This window comes from Colletotrichum aenigma (assembly GCF_013390185.1).
Source record: "Colletotrichum aenigma strain Cg56 chromosome Unknown KSG_Cg56_contig05, whole genome shotgun sequence".
NCBI lineage: Eukaryota > Fungi > Ascomycota > Sordariomycetes > Glomerellales > Glomerellaceae > Colletotrichum > Colletotrichum aenigma.
The window spans coordinates 4,045,196-4,061,782 of record NW_023500911.1 but is presented as its reverse complement, the minus strand read 5'-3'; the positions used below and the strand labels follow the sequence as shown (position 1 = coordinate 4,061,782).

Here is a 16,587-nt window from a genome sequence, read left to right as displayed (position 1 = left end):
AAGATGTTTCCCTGTAATTACCGATTTCCTATGCCCATCCGGCTACCACCCATCCGGCTACCACAATCTCTTCCACCGGATCCTTACATCACGATCGGGAGGCACGGCCGCATTCAGGAAGTACTTCTCGTTATCTTTCGCGGGCCGGTCAGACTTTCTCCCGTCCATGTGAGTCCATTCCAAGATCTCCATGTCAAACTTCGTGACTAGAGTCGCGACTGTGAGCAGAATCTCTTGCTTGGCAAAGTGACGTCCCGGGCACATTGAGACCCCACCACCTACTCACAAGTCAGCTCTACTCTGTATATCTCAAAGATGGGACTTGCATACCAAACGGAAAGAAGTCACTTGGCTTTCCTGCCATGACAAACATCTTTTCTATCTTCACCTCGCCCGTGGTTTCATCAACTTTCTGGATGTGCCTGACATGACGCTCGGCCCAGAACTCCGATGCAGGATGGCCATCTCTAGCCCAAACGTCGTCATCCTGATGCCCAAGGTTCGTTGGCGCCTGAATTAGAGACCCTTTCTTCAAGCGGTAGCCGTCCAAGACCGTGTCTTCCATGATCTCCCGGGTGATCCCGATAGAGACGTGTAACCGCATGCACTCGATGTAGATCGACTGTAGCAATGGCGACGAAACTAGCTTTTGACAGTCAAATCCTCGTTTCCCGGTTTGGGGATCAATCAACAGCGCCTCAGAGGCCTCGGCACGGACTGCGTCAAAGAGACCCGGGTCTTTGAGAAGTTCCATGATGAACCAAGTTGTGATGGGCACAGTGTTCGAATTGACCCTGCGATGCATCAGTTCAAAAGTCATACAGCATATGCTAGAAGCAATCGTACGCAAAGATCGACATCGCAAGAAACCCTGCACGTGTTCGCATCGTCATGTTCTGGTCATAAGTCCACTTCTGAAGATCACGCGAGTAGCCGCAGCCGAAAGTCGGTTCCCAATACGTATCTGTGCCCAGTCCATTCCAATCAAACTTGTCAAACTCCTGATTCAGGAACTTCTCCGTCATCGCGAGGAGCTTGTCTCGCTCTCGAGCCGGCTTTGGGTTGATCCATTGCGGGAGGCCGTTGAGAACCTGGTGGGAAACGCCATCAAACTTCCAGAACTGGTCGATGAATCCTGGGTTGATCTCCAAGAGTCTAGTGCCGGCGAGTGACTTGACAGCGCTTTCTGCCATGTCTTTTCTCAGGTACCCAAATACCCGAACCGTTGACCACTCTCCCAATGGCTGTTTCTCCAAAGCCTCGCCCAGGAAGTCGATATACTTACTAGCCAGCTGGGACGTGTTCTCAATGATGGAAAGGTTCTTGGTGGTAATTTGATGCAAAGTGTGCCAACAGCGTTGGTCCTCGGGTACGCTCTCAAATCCCGGCTCCGGGATCTTCAGTCGTCCCGTTTTGTCGGTGGCAAACTTGGCAACGTCTTGTTCTGCTGACCCCTGGAGTTTTCTCAAGACCATAATTACAAATTTGTCAGAGCTCATGGCGGTCGATTTTCGAAACATCGCCTGGACTTGCTGGCCTCCCTTGATGAAATACACGCGTACCGGTCCAAGGCGAAGTTTGACGATGTTCTTGGATCTTAAAGCTTGGCTGCGCCTCGTTAGACATCTCCTCAATCGCAATTCGAGTGATGATGATACCTTGCGCGTTGCATAAACGCCCTGGAGTTCGTCATGTACTGGAATGTGTTGCTCACGAAGGGGATAGTCTCAGCCATCGACGGTGGGTCATCTTTGCTATCGGAACGTACAGTCAAGAAAATCAACGGTAGGAGAATGATCAAACCGGCGAGAACCAAGTGATTCATCGCCAAATTTGGCAGGACTTCGGACGACATCGTGATCGGGCCGTACGTGGTTCTTTCTGGGGTTCAGTGTGCTCATGATTCGTGCGGGGTCAACAGATTTGCAGCCATGTCTCAAATACGGATACGATAATTAGCGAAAGCATGGGTTACACAGCGTATCACATGATATGTAGACCGTGGGTAGCGAAAACCTACGACCGTGGGTAGCGAAAACCTACGACCGTAGTAGCTGTTGTTAATTGATTAGCCGCTACAAGTCGTCGGGTAGCGGCAAAATAGACAAGCTTGCCAATGTGCCACCACATTCTCAGCAGTGAGGCGCAATCAGTGACACTTTCGTCGCCGGCTGAGCTTGAAATATTTCCAGCGCCTCCCCGCAAACAAATCCTTAACGCTCAATGCACAAAATTGTCAAAAATGTATCACACCTCCCCGAGGTGGGCTCGAACCACCAGCCTCCAGATGACCATCCTGGTTGTGGTGAACAACCAATTTGGATCGTAACAGTCTGACGCGCTAGCCAATTGTGCCATCGGGGATTAGGTAACGCGCTGCTTGACGATGGAGTCAATTGTCGGCTGCCATATCGATCCGATTGAATGGAGTGGAGCGAAGCTGATGGGGCGTCTGTCACAGACGTCTCCCAAGGTATGGCTGCTTGTAAAGATAAAATCAAGAAAATCACAAAGAAGTTGGAAATGAGCTGTTGTGCCGGTTGATATTGCGCACAGCGCTCAGGTTGAGTCTTTCGGCGACTCAGCAATACTTGCACTTGATGTGTCTGATGCGAGAATTTTGAGCATTGTTATGAAAACGTGTGCCAGCGATAAGCTAAGGTATATGGGCAAACAAATTGCCAAGCCATGCTGAGTTGAAGTTAATCAACCGGCCTCTACAACAATGCTACATCACCATGATCCTTTCCAGTACGAGGAAGCGTCGTCATCTGTTATGGCGCCAAGACTGCATCCAATCAGGTTTGGTCGTGAAATACTTGCCGAGTAGATCCTGCGCGAAGGCGCAGTCTTACTTGCATAAGCGTGCTTTCTGCTTAAATCATTGGACCAGTGAAAAGTCGGGCGGAACCCGTCCCACAATGAATCCTTCAACTTGCAAAACGTCTCCAACAATGCGCATGTGTTCTTCCTGATGTTCGCCTTGAGTCGCATCGCAAGATCGGTTCGACGCAAACAGGTTCGACAGGTTTCAATCGTAAGGAAAGCGATGTATCACTACGAGCCACTACCATCGCCGCAGTTCATCCGGCTGGTGAACATCATCCGCGACGACTACAGCCAGCATGGGTTCTCTGTCCGTTTGACGACTCACTCCCTCCACGACTTACCGCCATTTTGGGCGCTCTCGTACACATGGGATTCTCCGGAATTTCAAAGCGACGACCCCCAGGATGAGAAAGCGGAGGGAAAGCGTTTCAGCATCAAGTGCGATGGGGATGATATGGAAATAGGCGAAAGCCTCTACGACTTCCTGCGACACATGAATGAAGAGATGTTTGCTGCATCAGATCCCTCTGGTCCCCAAACGTATTCGAGGCCTTCCTCAAACTCCCGGCGCTTGGTCTTCCCGGAGAGGCATTATAACTTTTGGGTCGACGCTATCTGCATCGACCAGCAGAATGACGATGAGAGGTCGGATCAAGTGCAGCTCATGGGAAAGATCTATCAATCCGCAAGTCGCGTCGTTGCGTGGCTTGGAAATACGGAGCCTAACGATAATGTCAACTGGGTCATCAACAGCCTTGCGCCAATGATGCTACATGTGTCACGATCTTCGTCAAGACCTAAAGTCATCCAGCTGTGCCAGGATACCGGTCACGAGTTGAATCATCCCAAAGCCGAGGAGCTGATAGGTGCAGGGGTGTGTGCGCGCTGGCGTCGGTCATATGCGGACTTCTTTTCGTTCTTTGTGAAGAAGAGATGGCTCACCAGGGGATGGGTCGTGCAAGAGGCGGCAATACCAGAGCCGCACACTGTGGTCTTGTTGTGCGGCAGAAGTCAGTTCTCGTGGACAACCATCAACAACTTCGCCTCGTTCATTCTTAACGTTGGCTGGGACGACACACTCGAGGCAAGTCTCAATGAATCTCTACCAGAATGGAAAGAGAGGAAAGGAACCATCGATCGTCTCTGGAACCCCGTTTCAACGTCTCTACCAGACTTCCAAGAAGAGACCATCAACGATAGTATGGTCGATTGGCAAAACAGGCGCTGGGGCGCGGTCACTGATGAGGAGGTACGGCATGCGGAGGTCTTGCACAACTTTCACCGATTACGATTCTATGAGTTTCAAAACCCGTTGGATCACATCTACGGCACCCTGGGCTTGATGCCCCTGATTCTTGGACCAAAGTACCCTCTAGGAGTGACCCCGAGTTACGATATCTCCGTGGAGCAAGCTTTCACCGACGTCGCGACGTGGCTGATCCCGCACCTGCCCAACTTAGATATTCTAGGTCTGGCAGGCCTTGCATTAGGAAGAAGCGGCGCCTTGCCCTCATGGGTGCCCGACTTCTCTTTTCATGGCCCAGCGTGTCACACGTCTTTGCAGAGGGCGCGCCAAATAAGGATGAAGTACGCTCGTTGGTACGGACCGCTCGACGCCGCACGCACGACGAGCCTATTCGAATCCCCAAAGCCGTTCGCCCGTATCGAGGGATCCAGACTGAGACTCGAAGGCAGTCGCATCGATAGCATCAAGAAGACACACAAGCTACATCATGATGACCAGGGAGTCCTTTGGAACGTCTCCTGGATCTTGGACTTTTGCAATCGAAATGACGCCTACATCACTGGAAGTGAATCGCCAGCTGAGGCCACTGTGCATACACTGAGCGCAGACATTAGGCCAAGAGTCATATTGAAACAGGACTACAAGGAGCGAAGTGAGGATTGGGTTAGGGACTGCATAACATATAATTGGCTGCTAAGTCAAGATGGTAAGAAACCGGTTCTCCCCGCAGGAGTTAAGAATAGAAATCGGAGGAAACCTTTCATGACCGTAGACGACGCCCTGGAGAGAGGGTCTCAGGATGGTTTCCGCTCTAGCCTTATTGACAATCACATCACCAAAGTCATTGATTTTGTCACTCCCGGACGGCAGGTTATCATCACTGAAGGAGGCTTCCTGGGCCTCGGGCGTGCCGAGGCGCAGGTTGGAGATGAAATTTGGCTGATGCGAGGTGGAAGGATGCCGTTGATTTTAAGAAAGTCAGGCAGGACGGGTGAAGTTGGTGATGATTACCTCCTGGTAGGGGAAGCATATATCCACGGGATCATGCATGGAGAGATGATGAATGACAGGCTGAGACAGAGTTTCCAGGAGGTTGTGATTGTCTAGATAAACCTCCAAGAACTTATATGCAGCGACAGAAATGTTTCTTCACATCCCCCTTCATGCCAAGCATGTTCAAGGATCCCGCCATCAGATGGGTATTTGTTGAAAGCGCGGACATCACTCAAAATAGTCTGCGTCTACATTTGGGCAAAACATGCAACCCACGTTACCCAAAACAGGTGGCTTGAGGTCAGCCCCAGGCCACACAATAAACTGCTTCGGGGTCATGCGGCGGCTCTTTTCACAGAGCGATGTTCTGCCAGAGAACAGGTCAGTCGAAATTATAATTGATGGCTGGCTTCGAACACTCACCGGTAAAACCAACACTCGGCACCTTGTCTCATCCGGATTGATTTAGTCTCCGTTTGCCACTCGGACGCCATAATCACGAACTCGTCTGGGGGATAGCAATGAGTGATGCATTTCCCTCTGTACTTGGGTTCTTTGCAGAATGAAACGTAATGGCATTTTCCTTCCTCGCGTTTCCCGGTGGTTTCGTTTCCATGAAGCTTTCCAAGCGCCGTGCCCATTTCGGTAAGTTGCTGGGAGTCGGACGAGTAAACTGGGGCGAAGATAGTATAATCTGTCAAGGGTTTGGCGTTGACCCTGAAGATAAGGGTGATCATCATCAAAAGTCGCATGAGCGTCGACAACATCGTCAATGGCGCGCAATTGTCATGATGCGAGAGGCATCACATTCAGGGTCTGCGTGGGAAAATGCCCCCTGGGCGCGAGAGTCTTTATACTCCTGTGCGCAAGTACATGTGTCGGAACCAGTGATACAAGGGCGTTTAGCTGAGATCAAAGAATGAGAAATGTACTGTTTCACTGCATGCTGGCCGTTACTCAAACGGGACTTGACCAATGGTTTAATGAATCATTCGGTCAACTCGCAAGCCTTGTTTGTGCTCAAACTCACACGGCTAGTCTCAGCAGAACGACTGACCCAGGCCTTGAAAGTTTTTTGGTATAATTACTTGGAAGATAGGCGGTACTCCTGTTGTTTGAAACTCAGAGTCAAAAAGTCACGGCCACGAATAAAATCGAGACGCCCAGTGAAGTCGGAGTCATGAGCAACCTGGTAAATGGACCACCGCTCCTTCAAGTAACAGTTTTTCACTTGGTTGGGACCAAAACAAAGCAGCAGCTTTGGCCCAAGTTGTACGTTTGCGGCACGGTATTTCAAGCACACAATGTACCTACCAGTAGATATGATTGAGTTGCATCTGCTTGGCACGAGTTGCAAGATGAAGAGCCACGGTTGAGAATAACACCGAAATGAGTTGGTTGGGCAAGTTGCAACAGCGAGCCTTGAATGTCGCTTTGGGGGCCAATTTTGCAGGTCGCAATAGAGATTGAGGCAGCCTACCCCAGGTTTTCGGCGGCCCAAGCCGAGAGTCCCTTCGAAGACGGGGCCACAAATGGAGCTGCCAATCTTTTGACATCGGCTCAGATCCGAATTGGCTGCAGTCTTGACTGGCTCTCGAGGACTGGATGAATCAAGCTTGACTGTCATTCGTATCAGTGGCAGTTGCCTGTTGTTTTTGCCGCAAGTCAATCATCTGGTTGACGGATTTCATCCCGTCGGCAAAATGTCACCTCTGCCAAGCCGGAGTCATGGCAAACCACTCGCGCCGGGTTGAATTGGGCCCCCGCACCCGCGACGATGTCCTGCGACGCGCCCACGAGACGATCAGGAGACGAAATGACACGAAATGCGCGTGGCGGGGTCTCGAATTCTCAATTGCTGGCTCGCGCGGCAAAAACACCAGCAAACGTCGATGATTTCCCCCTCTTTACGGCGACCTGCTCATCTCCAATTTCCTTCTCTGCGGGGACCTTTTGCCATTTGCCATTGTTTCCCGGCTCGTCGAGTAAGATGGCTGCAAATCCGTGCTTGTTTGTACGGACGTCGAAATGAGGCACTCTGTCACGCTCAATGGGCGATGCCCCTTTTGTGCAAGTGTGCGGCGCGGCGCGGCGGTAAGATGACAGCCATGGTTGGGCGTCCTTTACGAGGCGCCACGCCGCAGCGCCGCGTTCAAAGGAACCGAGAGGACGCAGCGCCATGGCTCGATTGAGTCGATTCATTGAAAGAAGGATGAACAAGAATAAGTGAGGAGGATCGAGGAGGATGGCTTGAAAATTGGCTGAAGGCTGGACGACCAGTCACCGCGCGTGGGAGCCCGAGTATCGGGAATCGCGCCCCTGCCGGACGCCCAATAGACCGGCCGCACGCCTGTCTCAACGGTCCGGTTCGGGCAAACCCCCTTACATAGGGCCATTATGAGGTTTTGGAGGGGGGCACCAGTTCGTGGGCACAAAGGCGCAGGACTCAGGGGCAGAGCCGAGAGAGGAATCGGCTCAGACTGTGCCGCATAGTGCTTAATTCTCTCGCTTAGATTGACGCTACGCCACGCGACCTTGCCCATCCAAGACATGCGATCCGTGTCATAATTGCTGTCTTGAGTCTTACGTCCGCTGTCGTTGAACCGCACATGGGCCCTTGAGGCCGTCCAAGTTAACAGGATTGCTAAAAGTAAAATACGAACTCCTCACACGATATCTTTCTCTGGGCTGACGGAGCCGAGAGTCGGTCCCCCGGGCGAGAGACTCCACTACTCCTGCGGCCCAGCAACTTGGCTGCTTGTCGCCAATTTGGTAATTTCCCATGGTTTGAACTCGACTCGAGGTGGACGCGCGAAAAAAGTGCACATAATGCTCGCGATGCCCCCTTAACTCAGACTTCGGTCCTTCAGGATCTTTTTCGTTCCCTCACCGATCCCAGTCACTCTTTTGTATCGTATTCCGGATCAGAAAACTCCACAGAAAACATGCGCTTCTCTGCTGCTCTCGCCCTCGCGGCCCCTCTGGCTGTCTCCGCCATCGAGTTCACCAGCCCGTCGCTCAACTCCACCGTCACCAAGGGCTCCAAGTACGAGCTGAGCTGGGACACCGTCGACACGGACCCTTCCGTCTTCAGCGTCTACCTCGTCAACTTCGTCAACTGGCCTCCTTCCTACACTCTGTTGGCCCAGAACATCGAGACCGCTTCCGGCGCCGCCTCGGTTGACATTCCCTGCTCTGCCATCAACTCTGGTGGCTACCAATTGTGAGAACTCCCATTTTCCTTCTGTCTCGAGGCGTCGTTTCGAGGTTTGCTTTTCTTCATCCCAGCCCCTGAAAGGGCTGATCCCCCCTTCAGCCTGTTCTAAACAGGGGTACTCGACGAGTCAGGTGTCCGTCATCTTAAATGAAAAGCGGAGCACACCACCACAACTCGACAAGGGCCTTGCCTTCACGGTTGGCCTTCCGTCATTGGGCGGAGCACCAGATACAGAGAGATTGTTGGCTAACATCCTGTCCCTTCGCGAATCGCAGCAACGCCATCAACGGCACCAACGTCTACGTGATCTACGCGCAGACGCCCAAGTTCTCCATCTCCGGCGACGACTGCACCGACCCCACCCCGATCGGGGCCGAGCCATCCACCTGCGCGCCGCCGGCCACCGTCACTGTCACGGTGAGCAAGACCCTCTCCAGATCCAACTCCACCGCGACGGCGACGGGCGGCATTTCGGCGGCTCAGCAGGTCACTCCGACGCCCGCCGTCGTCACCCAAGTGACCACTGTTTACCAAGGCGTTTGTCCTGACACCATTGGCTGGTCTGCAGGCTACAATCACCCCGTAACTCTGACGAAGCCCCCTCGCGCCCCCAACTCGCCCGAGCCCACCGGCTCCTTCGGCGGCGCCGACGACAACGTGAAGACTGTCTACAGGACCACTTACCTGCCCCTCGAGCTGGCCCCGACCGCCTGCGGCTGCTAAGCGCGCACACAGCTCACCGCAAACGAAAAGGTTCATCGGAATCTTGACAGCGACAACGACGACGACAACGTCATCACGTAAACTGTGGCGAAACGAAGCGGAGGACCGGAGTGAAGGGTTGGGGGGAAGAAGGAGACTTGCTTATTTCTTATGTCGCGCCCTTTCTTTTAAGGCGGAAAACTTCTTCGATGGTGACGGTTTGGTGTAACTTTGAGCGGGAAGAGTTGAGAACGAAGCGTGGTGCGTGGCGGGAGTGTGGCCGATCTTGAGATCACGTCAATACCCCCTGAAGCACTTCCTACAAACCTGGTGTCCCTCAATCTTCTGTGCGCGCGCGACTTGTATTCTTCGTAATATCTAACGACCTCATGACGAGAGAAATAAACAAAGACGAAAAGACATTAAGCCTAATTGAATCTGGGAGGGGTAGTATTGTAACCCTGCCCTACCCTTCGCGACAACAACAAACATGCCCATGGTCAATTGAACTTGTCTCGGAGAGTTGCACAAAACAACCGCCTACGGAATAAACACCAAGGCGACCCCCGGTAACCCAATAATAGCCCGCGCTGCCGCAGCTCCGCGACGCCAAGCCGTGCCGAGATGGTGGAGGCGGTAGCAAGTCAACTCCAGACGAGCCACTTGCGGCGCCGTCCGATGTTGGCCCAAACCAATCCAAATTCATGCGCACCGGGCTATTTTGCGAGCGTTGTTTATCCCCCCTGGGCTCCGCTGACGCGTGTTTTGCAACCAACCTCTGTCGTTCTTAAACAATGGAACTTTTAGCGTGACTCTGCCGATCCGACCTGCTGGGTTTGGGGCGGATGAGGGGACCCTTTCAGGGCAAAGATGGTAGAAAGACTGCAAAGTCTAGATCTCGCAGGGCCCGAGCCCCGGGGCCGTCCTTGTAGTAGGAGGCTTCATGCGGCTCGCGATCTCCAATGTCACGCTCTCCGGGCCGGATTCACGTCCACGTCAGCCAGGGTGGTTGAGGGGGAGGAGGCAGCCGCAGAACATGTTCTCGCTGTCTTTTCTGACGACGTCTGATTCTATATGCCGTTCCCCGAGTAATATGTGGGACTAACACGCCGGTTCCCTCTTCTTTCCCCGGACTGTTCATCACTTCATCTCGTCTGTCGGGCCCGTCAACTTACCTCCTCTCGTCTCTCATTCTTTTATTGGCGGTACTGAAGCTTGAGGCTTCGTCGCTTGATTTTGCAGTTAGTTTTATTTTATTTCCTCTTTCTTTCAACTTCTTCTTCGACGTTTCACTTCATTGCTGCTGGGCGGCCCTTCTTGAACTTACACTCACTTCTGGGATCTCATTCGTCCCGGCAATAATGCGTTTCTCACCTCTTGTTGCTATTGCCCTCTTGGCACTTGGCGAGGGGGGGCTTTGCGATGATCGCCAAGAAAGCCAGTTGAAGATGTTCGGTGTAAGTTACTACCATACCATGTGTCCCTCAAACACACCACCAAGACATGATCATTGACTATGTCCATCCTATCTGCTTGAACATCCAGCTAACATATCATCCTTTCAATAGGGTAGCGTTGCCGGCCGTGCAGCTGCTCTTGTAAGACCAAGCGTCGACAAGCCTTCAGTCACCAAGAGGCAAATCAGTTTCTCGGGCGGAGGGATCAACATCGGCGGAGCAGGAGGTCTTCAGCTCGGCGGCGGTGGAAAAGGAAAGGGCAACGGCCAGGCCGGAGCGGCGGCCAACCAGACGGCCAACGGCGGTGGAAACGGCGGTCTATCTGTCGGAGGAATCCAGCTCGGCGGCAAGAAGAATGCAGGAAGCACTGGGAACAGCGCCCTCGATGCCTTCCTGAACGCGGCCAATGGAAAGAAGAACGGTACCGCCAACGCTGGAGGTGCGGCCGGCGGCGAAGGGAAGGGCAAAGGAAAGGGCAAGGGAGAGGGTGGACCAGGAGCTAACCCAGGCGAGGCGGCAAAGGCTGAACAAGGACTCGGTTCAAATCCTGGCGAGGCTGCGAAGGAGGCACAACGGAAGGGCGAGGGCAACGGCGTTGGGACTGGGGCCGCTCCTCCGGCTGGCGAAGGACAAGCTCAGCCCGGACAGGCCGGTGAGGCGGCGAAACCTGCCGGAGAAGGTGGTCAACCGAAGGCAGTTCAAGAGTCGGAGCAGTTTAAGGACAATGCCGGCATCACCGTTGGAGCCGACGGCCAGGTCCAGAATGGTAGGAATGCTTCAACCGTCCTGACGTAACTTGTGACTAACATCATCAATCTAGTCGGCGGCAATCTCGGTATTACCAAGGGCAGCGATGGTAGCACCTCTGTCGGCGGAAAGTCCGGTATGATCTACCCTCGCCTTCAACCTGGAGAAGCGCCAACTGATGATGAATCTTAGGTATCAACATTAGCCCCGGGGGTGCTCAAAGACAAGGCAAAGGCAAGGGTAACGGGCAGCAAGCCGCACCTGCCACTCCGCCAGCTGAGGGACAGCCGGCTGCTCAGCCCGCCCCCGCCGAGCCTGCCGCCCAACCCGCAGCTCCTGCACCGGCACCGGCACCGGAAGCGGCCCCACCTGCGGCTCCGGCTACTCCCCCGGCACCGGAGGCTTGAAAACCCTACACTCGTTTACGAGAACCTTGTTAATATAGTTATAATTCAACGACTGTTCTCGATTGGTTTCAATCAAACCAAAGATGTTTTCTGTGCTTCGTGACGTAAACATTTTGAACCATTGCTGTCAACAACACTGATCACAATTGACTCATCCCGACCACGCTGAAGACTTCAGGTCCTCGTTCCGGAATGCAGACTGCTAGGCTCGGTGACTGATGTCTCTTCACCGCTTTGTTTGATCGAACGAAGACGTTGTTGCCTCGCCATGTTTCATCTCGTCTCTGAACGAGACCCCAGATGATCTTTGAGTCCGGAGATTCGCATCAAGTCGTATCCAATCGAGACCGGCTCAACGTCTAAGAAAGCTTTGCCATGCGCTAATGGGTTTGTTTGGTCCCCATTGTCTACTATTCCGGACGCGGTATACAACACCTCGCGACAGGCTATGTTCTGAAGCCATGAAGCAGACTGCTTTCAAGTAGCATTTGTGGTTGATGTGAAGTCCAGGCTACTTCTTGTGAATTCAGATCATTTGTTCAGTGCTTTTTGATCATAAAACCTCAAGCATAGTAAGAAACGAATGTCGTACAGCAGCACTCAGCAGGAACCGAGTTTGGTGATGTGCACGACTGAAGACGCGGTTGAATGTTGAAGATGAAAGGGCCGGTAGAGGGAAGACGGAGGGATCAAAATGTCGTTCAAGACTCTTTGTGGAGCTTTACCAGGGGGTCAAAATCAACCCACTTCGTCGCTGATCTCTTTGACCAATTGGTGGAAAGCTATGAAGCCTGCAGCTTTCAATCGCCATCTCCTTTATCCCATCAACTGCGGCATGCTGCCAGTACCTACATGAGCGCGGCCATAGCAAATCGATAGTCATGCCGATTGATCAACAGCTTTTTGAGCCAGCAAGACAGTCATCCAGGCGGTACTTGGAGTAATTGTGACGATTCGCGGTGGCATCATGTGGAAGACGATGGGATAGCCTGGAGACGGACATGTTGACTGTCAGTGGGAATATGAATCTTGTATCCCTTAGCCTTAGAAGGCGAAAACAATGATTGTGTCCTTTGCAATCGGAACCTCAGGTCCTACGATTTCACTGGCTTCGGCGAGAATCGGCCACACAGTTTTTGTCCACGCCACGATGTTTTCACATACCTCGGGCTGTTCAGTCGGCCGTCCTCCAACAACTCAGAAGTTTAGTTGAGCCAGTGTCCCATCCAGACACCTTCGTCCGCCGATCATGTATCCAGTCTTCTTCTGTTGGGCATGTCCAGCCTCTTTCTGTCCTCTGACCTCCATTTCTCTATCGGCTTCACAAGTGCGCACGTAGTCAACGGCCACTCAACCGTGATCGGGCGTCTTCGATATGTGTCCATGGGTCGTTGGGCATTGTTGAAGGCGGCCGGTGCGCACTTTGGGCGTAATGATTCGTCAGATTTCGATATCGAAGCTTTTCTTTCCGTTATCCAACATTTCGACTCTCTGACCGCTCATTGCTGATCACCGCTTTGTCTCCCAACTCCCCATTCTCAACGCGTTGAGGCCTAGCCACGGGAGGTCCCGTTGATAACTGCATATGCAAAAGCTCCATAGATAGTCTCTCGAAGAACGGTCAAATTCCGCTGGCGCAAGTCCGAACGCATAGCGCCGACAAAGATCGACGTTTCCGAAGAGTATTCTTGGTCCCTGAATCCGAGGACGTGGATGCCCGAGTTGCTAGAGCCTCGCGCTTGGCCAAATCGCGGATAGAGCGCCAACGGCCCCTGAGCGCTTGGTAAGAGGGCATCAGCACACATATGTAGGAGAACCAATATGTCCCTACGGATGGTACTGACTCCAGCCATGTCTCAAATCGTTCCAAAAGGGAGCAAAAGCAGGATTCTGGCCCGCTTATCGAGCTAGGTGCGATTCAATAGATTTCCGAAAACTGCAAAACGCGCCTTAAACCATCGGAGAGCTGAACACTGAAAAGTCGATATCGACAAGGGGAATTACTCGTGAACAGTACCCTGATGCCCAGCGTGAAGCGCAAGAACCAAGTGAAGCCTGTGATGTGATCGTACAAGGACGAGGTGTTGTTGAGTCTCAGCCAATGAGAAGTGTTGCGGACCTGCGGAGTGGACCCCTCCGCAGTCCCACTGGTGGATATAGCGTATCTACCACGTCGTCACTCCATCGCATTCTCTTTCGGTGTGGTTCTCAGTTCTCGCTTTCCTATCTTGTCTCTTCTCTCTTGCAGCATCGAGTGATGACCGGCAGGGTTTCACTTTCATGTCCGGTATCATCTCCATCGGCCCCAATTGCGATGGTATGGAATCCTCCGCGTGGTACGGAAAGGTCCATGGATTTCTGGCATCTGCTGGTTCAGAGATCCTACACGTGAATGTCTTGACTCGCGGAAGACTTTTTGTTATGCGGTAATTACATGGTTGCAACTCCAGGTTTCGAGGCAACGCGGAACATCAATATCCAAACGAGATACACTCATCATCCCCAAACCGAACTAATGCACCGTTGCGATGTCATATATGAACTAGTATTATGAGCCAACAGCCTAGCTGGCGTGATTTTGGGTCGCTCTGCCACGACGGTGACAGCAGACCCGTTGAGCCAACTAACTAACTTCCATGCGTATCCAATCATCTATTTTACATTACACAGTTTACATCGTGTTACAACGCGTTGGGGTATTCTTTTCCTCCGTGTCCTCTCCGGTCGTCTCATCCAGAAACTTGGAAGGTCGTCTTGACATGGATACCGTTGGGACTGACCTCACGGTTGAGCTCCTCGTCCGAACGCTTCGCCGAGACAGCGACATCGTTCTGCGTCTTCATGATGCGCTCCTCGCTGTCGTTGTCAATTTCAGTCCACCCCAGACCCCGGCGGCCGTCTTTCGTAAGGCGGTCCAGGCGGTGGGTGCTCTCCTTCGCGCCAATCGTGACGATGTGGTTGGCGGACTCCTGGCCGCCCGTCTTTGAGCGGTTCTTGGAGGTGCGGGAACGCACCGCTGAGGCGTTTTTGGCGATCCAGGGACCCAAGACTGGGGCGTTGACAGCTAGGATGCCGACGAACTGCCAGGGTGGAAAAACGGGTTAGTTCGACGCGCATACAGAGTTTGCCGGGGTGCGGGAAAGGGGGGCTGAGGGAGATTGCGTGAGGTGCGTGGGCCACACTTACTGTTTCTCTGATTGACCAGATGGTGCCCAGGTTGATGGACTGTGCATCCTGCAGGCAAAGAATGCAGCGAAGTAGCGTGGCAATGATGATGAAGATACCAGTGCAGAGCCAGAGTGAGCAAATGATTTTGCTGGGTCGGTCAGTCGGATGGAATTGATGGGGTCTTTTGCAGCGGAAGAAACTTACCGTGCCATTGGCATCTGAACAGACCACAATAGTGGTAGTGGAATGTACAAAATCATCATGTCCGTTCTAAGCCCGATGAACTGTCAGTTTCGCTCGGTCGTGAAATCCCTTCTTTCGGTGGACCTACGTGACGTTCGTGATTGCAAGAGCAATGTAGTTCGGAATGTTCAGTGCGCAAGCGTCTAGAACATAAACACAAATCAGACGTGTCAAACAACGAGAAAGAGGTCAAAACGCACCACCTGGGTAGGGATACACCTGCCAATTCGCATGGAACGGCTGGCACCTCGTCAAGATCACAATGATGGTGACGATGTAGAGAACAACACAGGTGCAAGCGGTGATGTAAACCATCCTCTTTTGCGTCAAGTTCAGCCTGTATCAACCGTGTTAATGATGAACGAGTCCACCGCCAAGTCGCAACCTCGAACGAGATCTTACGTGAGTCTGCGGTACAAGAAGAGCATGCATGCCTTCAAGCACCAGATGAGGGTAACGTATAGAATCCATCCCGCCAGCAGGCATTTGGAGCCAACGACTATTCTTTCGATTTGCTTGTCGGAAAGCGTCAAGGCGATCTCATCGGTCATTCCAGTGATGCTGCCATATTGTCCTTGACAAAACGATTGTTAGAGTTCAGACTAGACAGCAACTGTCAAGGGGAAGCGAGAGTGTTCTCACCGATCAACTCTAGCATCACCAGTTCTCCCTGAACCCAAAAGTCAGTTTCAACCTCTCTTCAAAGCCCGATGCGGTCAGGGACCCTCCGCATACCGTCCAGAAGAACACTGCAATCAGTGCAAAGTAGTCATCGCCCTCCCAATTTGTTCCGACAATAGTCGACCTGTAGACAATGCGGACGAGGAGCACGAGCAAGCCGATGGCATACTCGGTCCAAGCCTCGACCTGGAACGGTGTCGCCATGGTGGAATGGTGGTGGTGGGGTGAGGATAGGGTATGCAGTTGCGGTGGTTTCTCGTCCGCAAGTTTGCCCCCTCTTCGCTCTTATGTGGCCGGCCTCCCTTTTTCTTTCACTGCAAAGCTTGTCGAGGCCCAAGCATGAATTATACAAAATTCTCCTCAACCCCAAATCGAGTCACGGACCTGGCAGCCTTGTACGCCCGGACTGCCGAAATCAGAAATGTTCTTCAACCAGGGGTGCAGATTGACTACGCGTGGTGCCATTTGACGCCTTGAGTTGCATTCCGACAACCCGCTTTGAAAGGGGGAGGCCAATGGCCATATGGTGCCTGAATCGCGAAGGAGCCTTTCCGCGGTACTAGTGTCACTGCAATATAGATCAGCGAGTTTGTCCCAAAACCAGAGGCTGCAGAGACTGGGAAAGGCGTCCTGCTGCCCACTTGGGTGGTGGGGTTTTGTGTCTCTGGTGGAACATTAGTCGGCTGCGCACCGGTCCCTCATCCCTGCGAGGTCCCTTTTCGGGTGCTGCCCAAGACATGACGAGCAGTCTGTGTGGTTTTATGCGTCTGTCATCTGGTGAGGGCTGAAGCATCTCCCAGTCTGCTGTTCTGGCTTACCGGTGCGGAGCTGTCATCCCGCAAGCCACTTTTCTAGCCTACCGTCAGTGCCCGCGGAACCCAACCCCAGAGTCCGGTA

The 16,587-nt window shown here is 52.8% G+C and overlaps 5 protein-coding genes across 5 annotated transcripts; 3 read left to right on the top strand and 2 right to left on the bottom strand.

The window, feature by feature from the left end:
• Window positions 1-57: 57 nt before the first annotated feature.
• Window positions 58-1,855, bottom strand: CYP8B1-1 (5-beta-cholestane-3-alpha,7-alpha-diol 12-alpha-hydroxylase; the record flags this gene model as incomplete). Its single annotated transcript, XM_037323976.1, has 4 exons — window positions 58-278; window positions 331-794; window positions 847-1,608; window positions 1,659-1,855. The coding sequence occupies 4 exons, from the start codon at window positions 1,853-1,855 to the stop codon at window positions 58-60; spliced, it is 1,644 nt and encodes a 547-aa protein (XP_037178063.1).
• Window positions 1,856-3,049: 1,194 nt separating this feature from the next.
• Window positions 3,050-5,182, top strand: CGCA056_v008728 (Heterokaryon incompatibility protein 6, OR allele; the record flags this gene model as incomplete). Its single annotated transcript, XM_037323975.1, has 1 exon — window positions 3,050-5,182. One exon carries the CDS (start codon window positions 3,050-3,052, stop codon window positions 5,180-5,182), a length of 2,133 nt encoding a protein of 710 aa, XP_037178062.1.
• Window positions 5,183-8,013: 2,831 nt separating this feature from the next.
• Window positions 8,014-9,008, top strand: CGCA056_v008727 (UPF0619 GPI-anchored membrane protein; the record flags this gene model as incomplete). Its single annotated transcript, XM_037323974.1, has 2 exons — window positions 8,014-8,291; window positions 8,561-9,008. The coding sequence occupies 2 exons, from the start codon at window positions 8,014-8,016 to the stop codon at window positions 9,006-9,008; spliced, it is 726 nt and encodes a 241-aa protein (XP_037178065.1).
• A 1,340-nt stretch (window positions 9,009-10,348) lies between these two features.
• On the top strand, window positions 10,349-11,598 carry CGCA056_v008726 (uncharacterized protein; the record flags this gene model as incomplete). The annotated part of the gene is made up of 4 exons (XM_037323973.1): window positions 10,349-10,444; window positions 10,556-11,210; window positions 11,265-11,327; window positions 11,384-11,598. 4 exons carry the CDS (start codon window positions 10,349-10,351, stop codon window positions 11,596-11,598), a joined length of 1,029 nt encoding a protein of 342 aa, XP_037178064.1.
• Window positions 11,599-14,327: 2,729 nt separating this feature from the next.
• Window positions 14,328-15,894, bottom strand: CGCA056_v008725 (uncharacterized protein; the record flags this gene model as incomplete). Its single annotated transcript, XM_037323972.1, has 8 exons — window positions 14,328-14,678; window positions 14,785-14,914; window positions 14,971-15,036; window positions 15,098-15,152; window positions 15,210-15,346; window positions 15,412-15,583; window positions 15,652-15,679; window positions 15,745-15,894. The coding sequence occupies 8 exons, from the start codon at window positions 15,892-15,894 to the stop codon at window positions 14,328-14,330; spliced, it is 1,089 nt and encodes a 362-aa protein (XP_037177512.1).
• Between the last annotated feature and the right edge of the window lie 693 nt (window positions 15,895-16,587).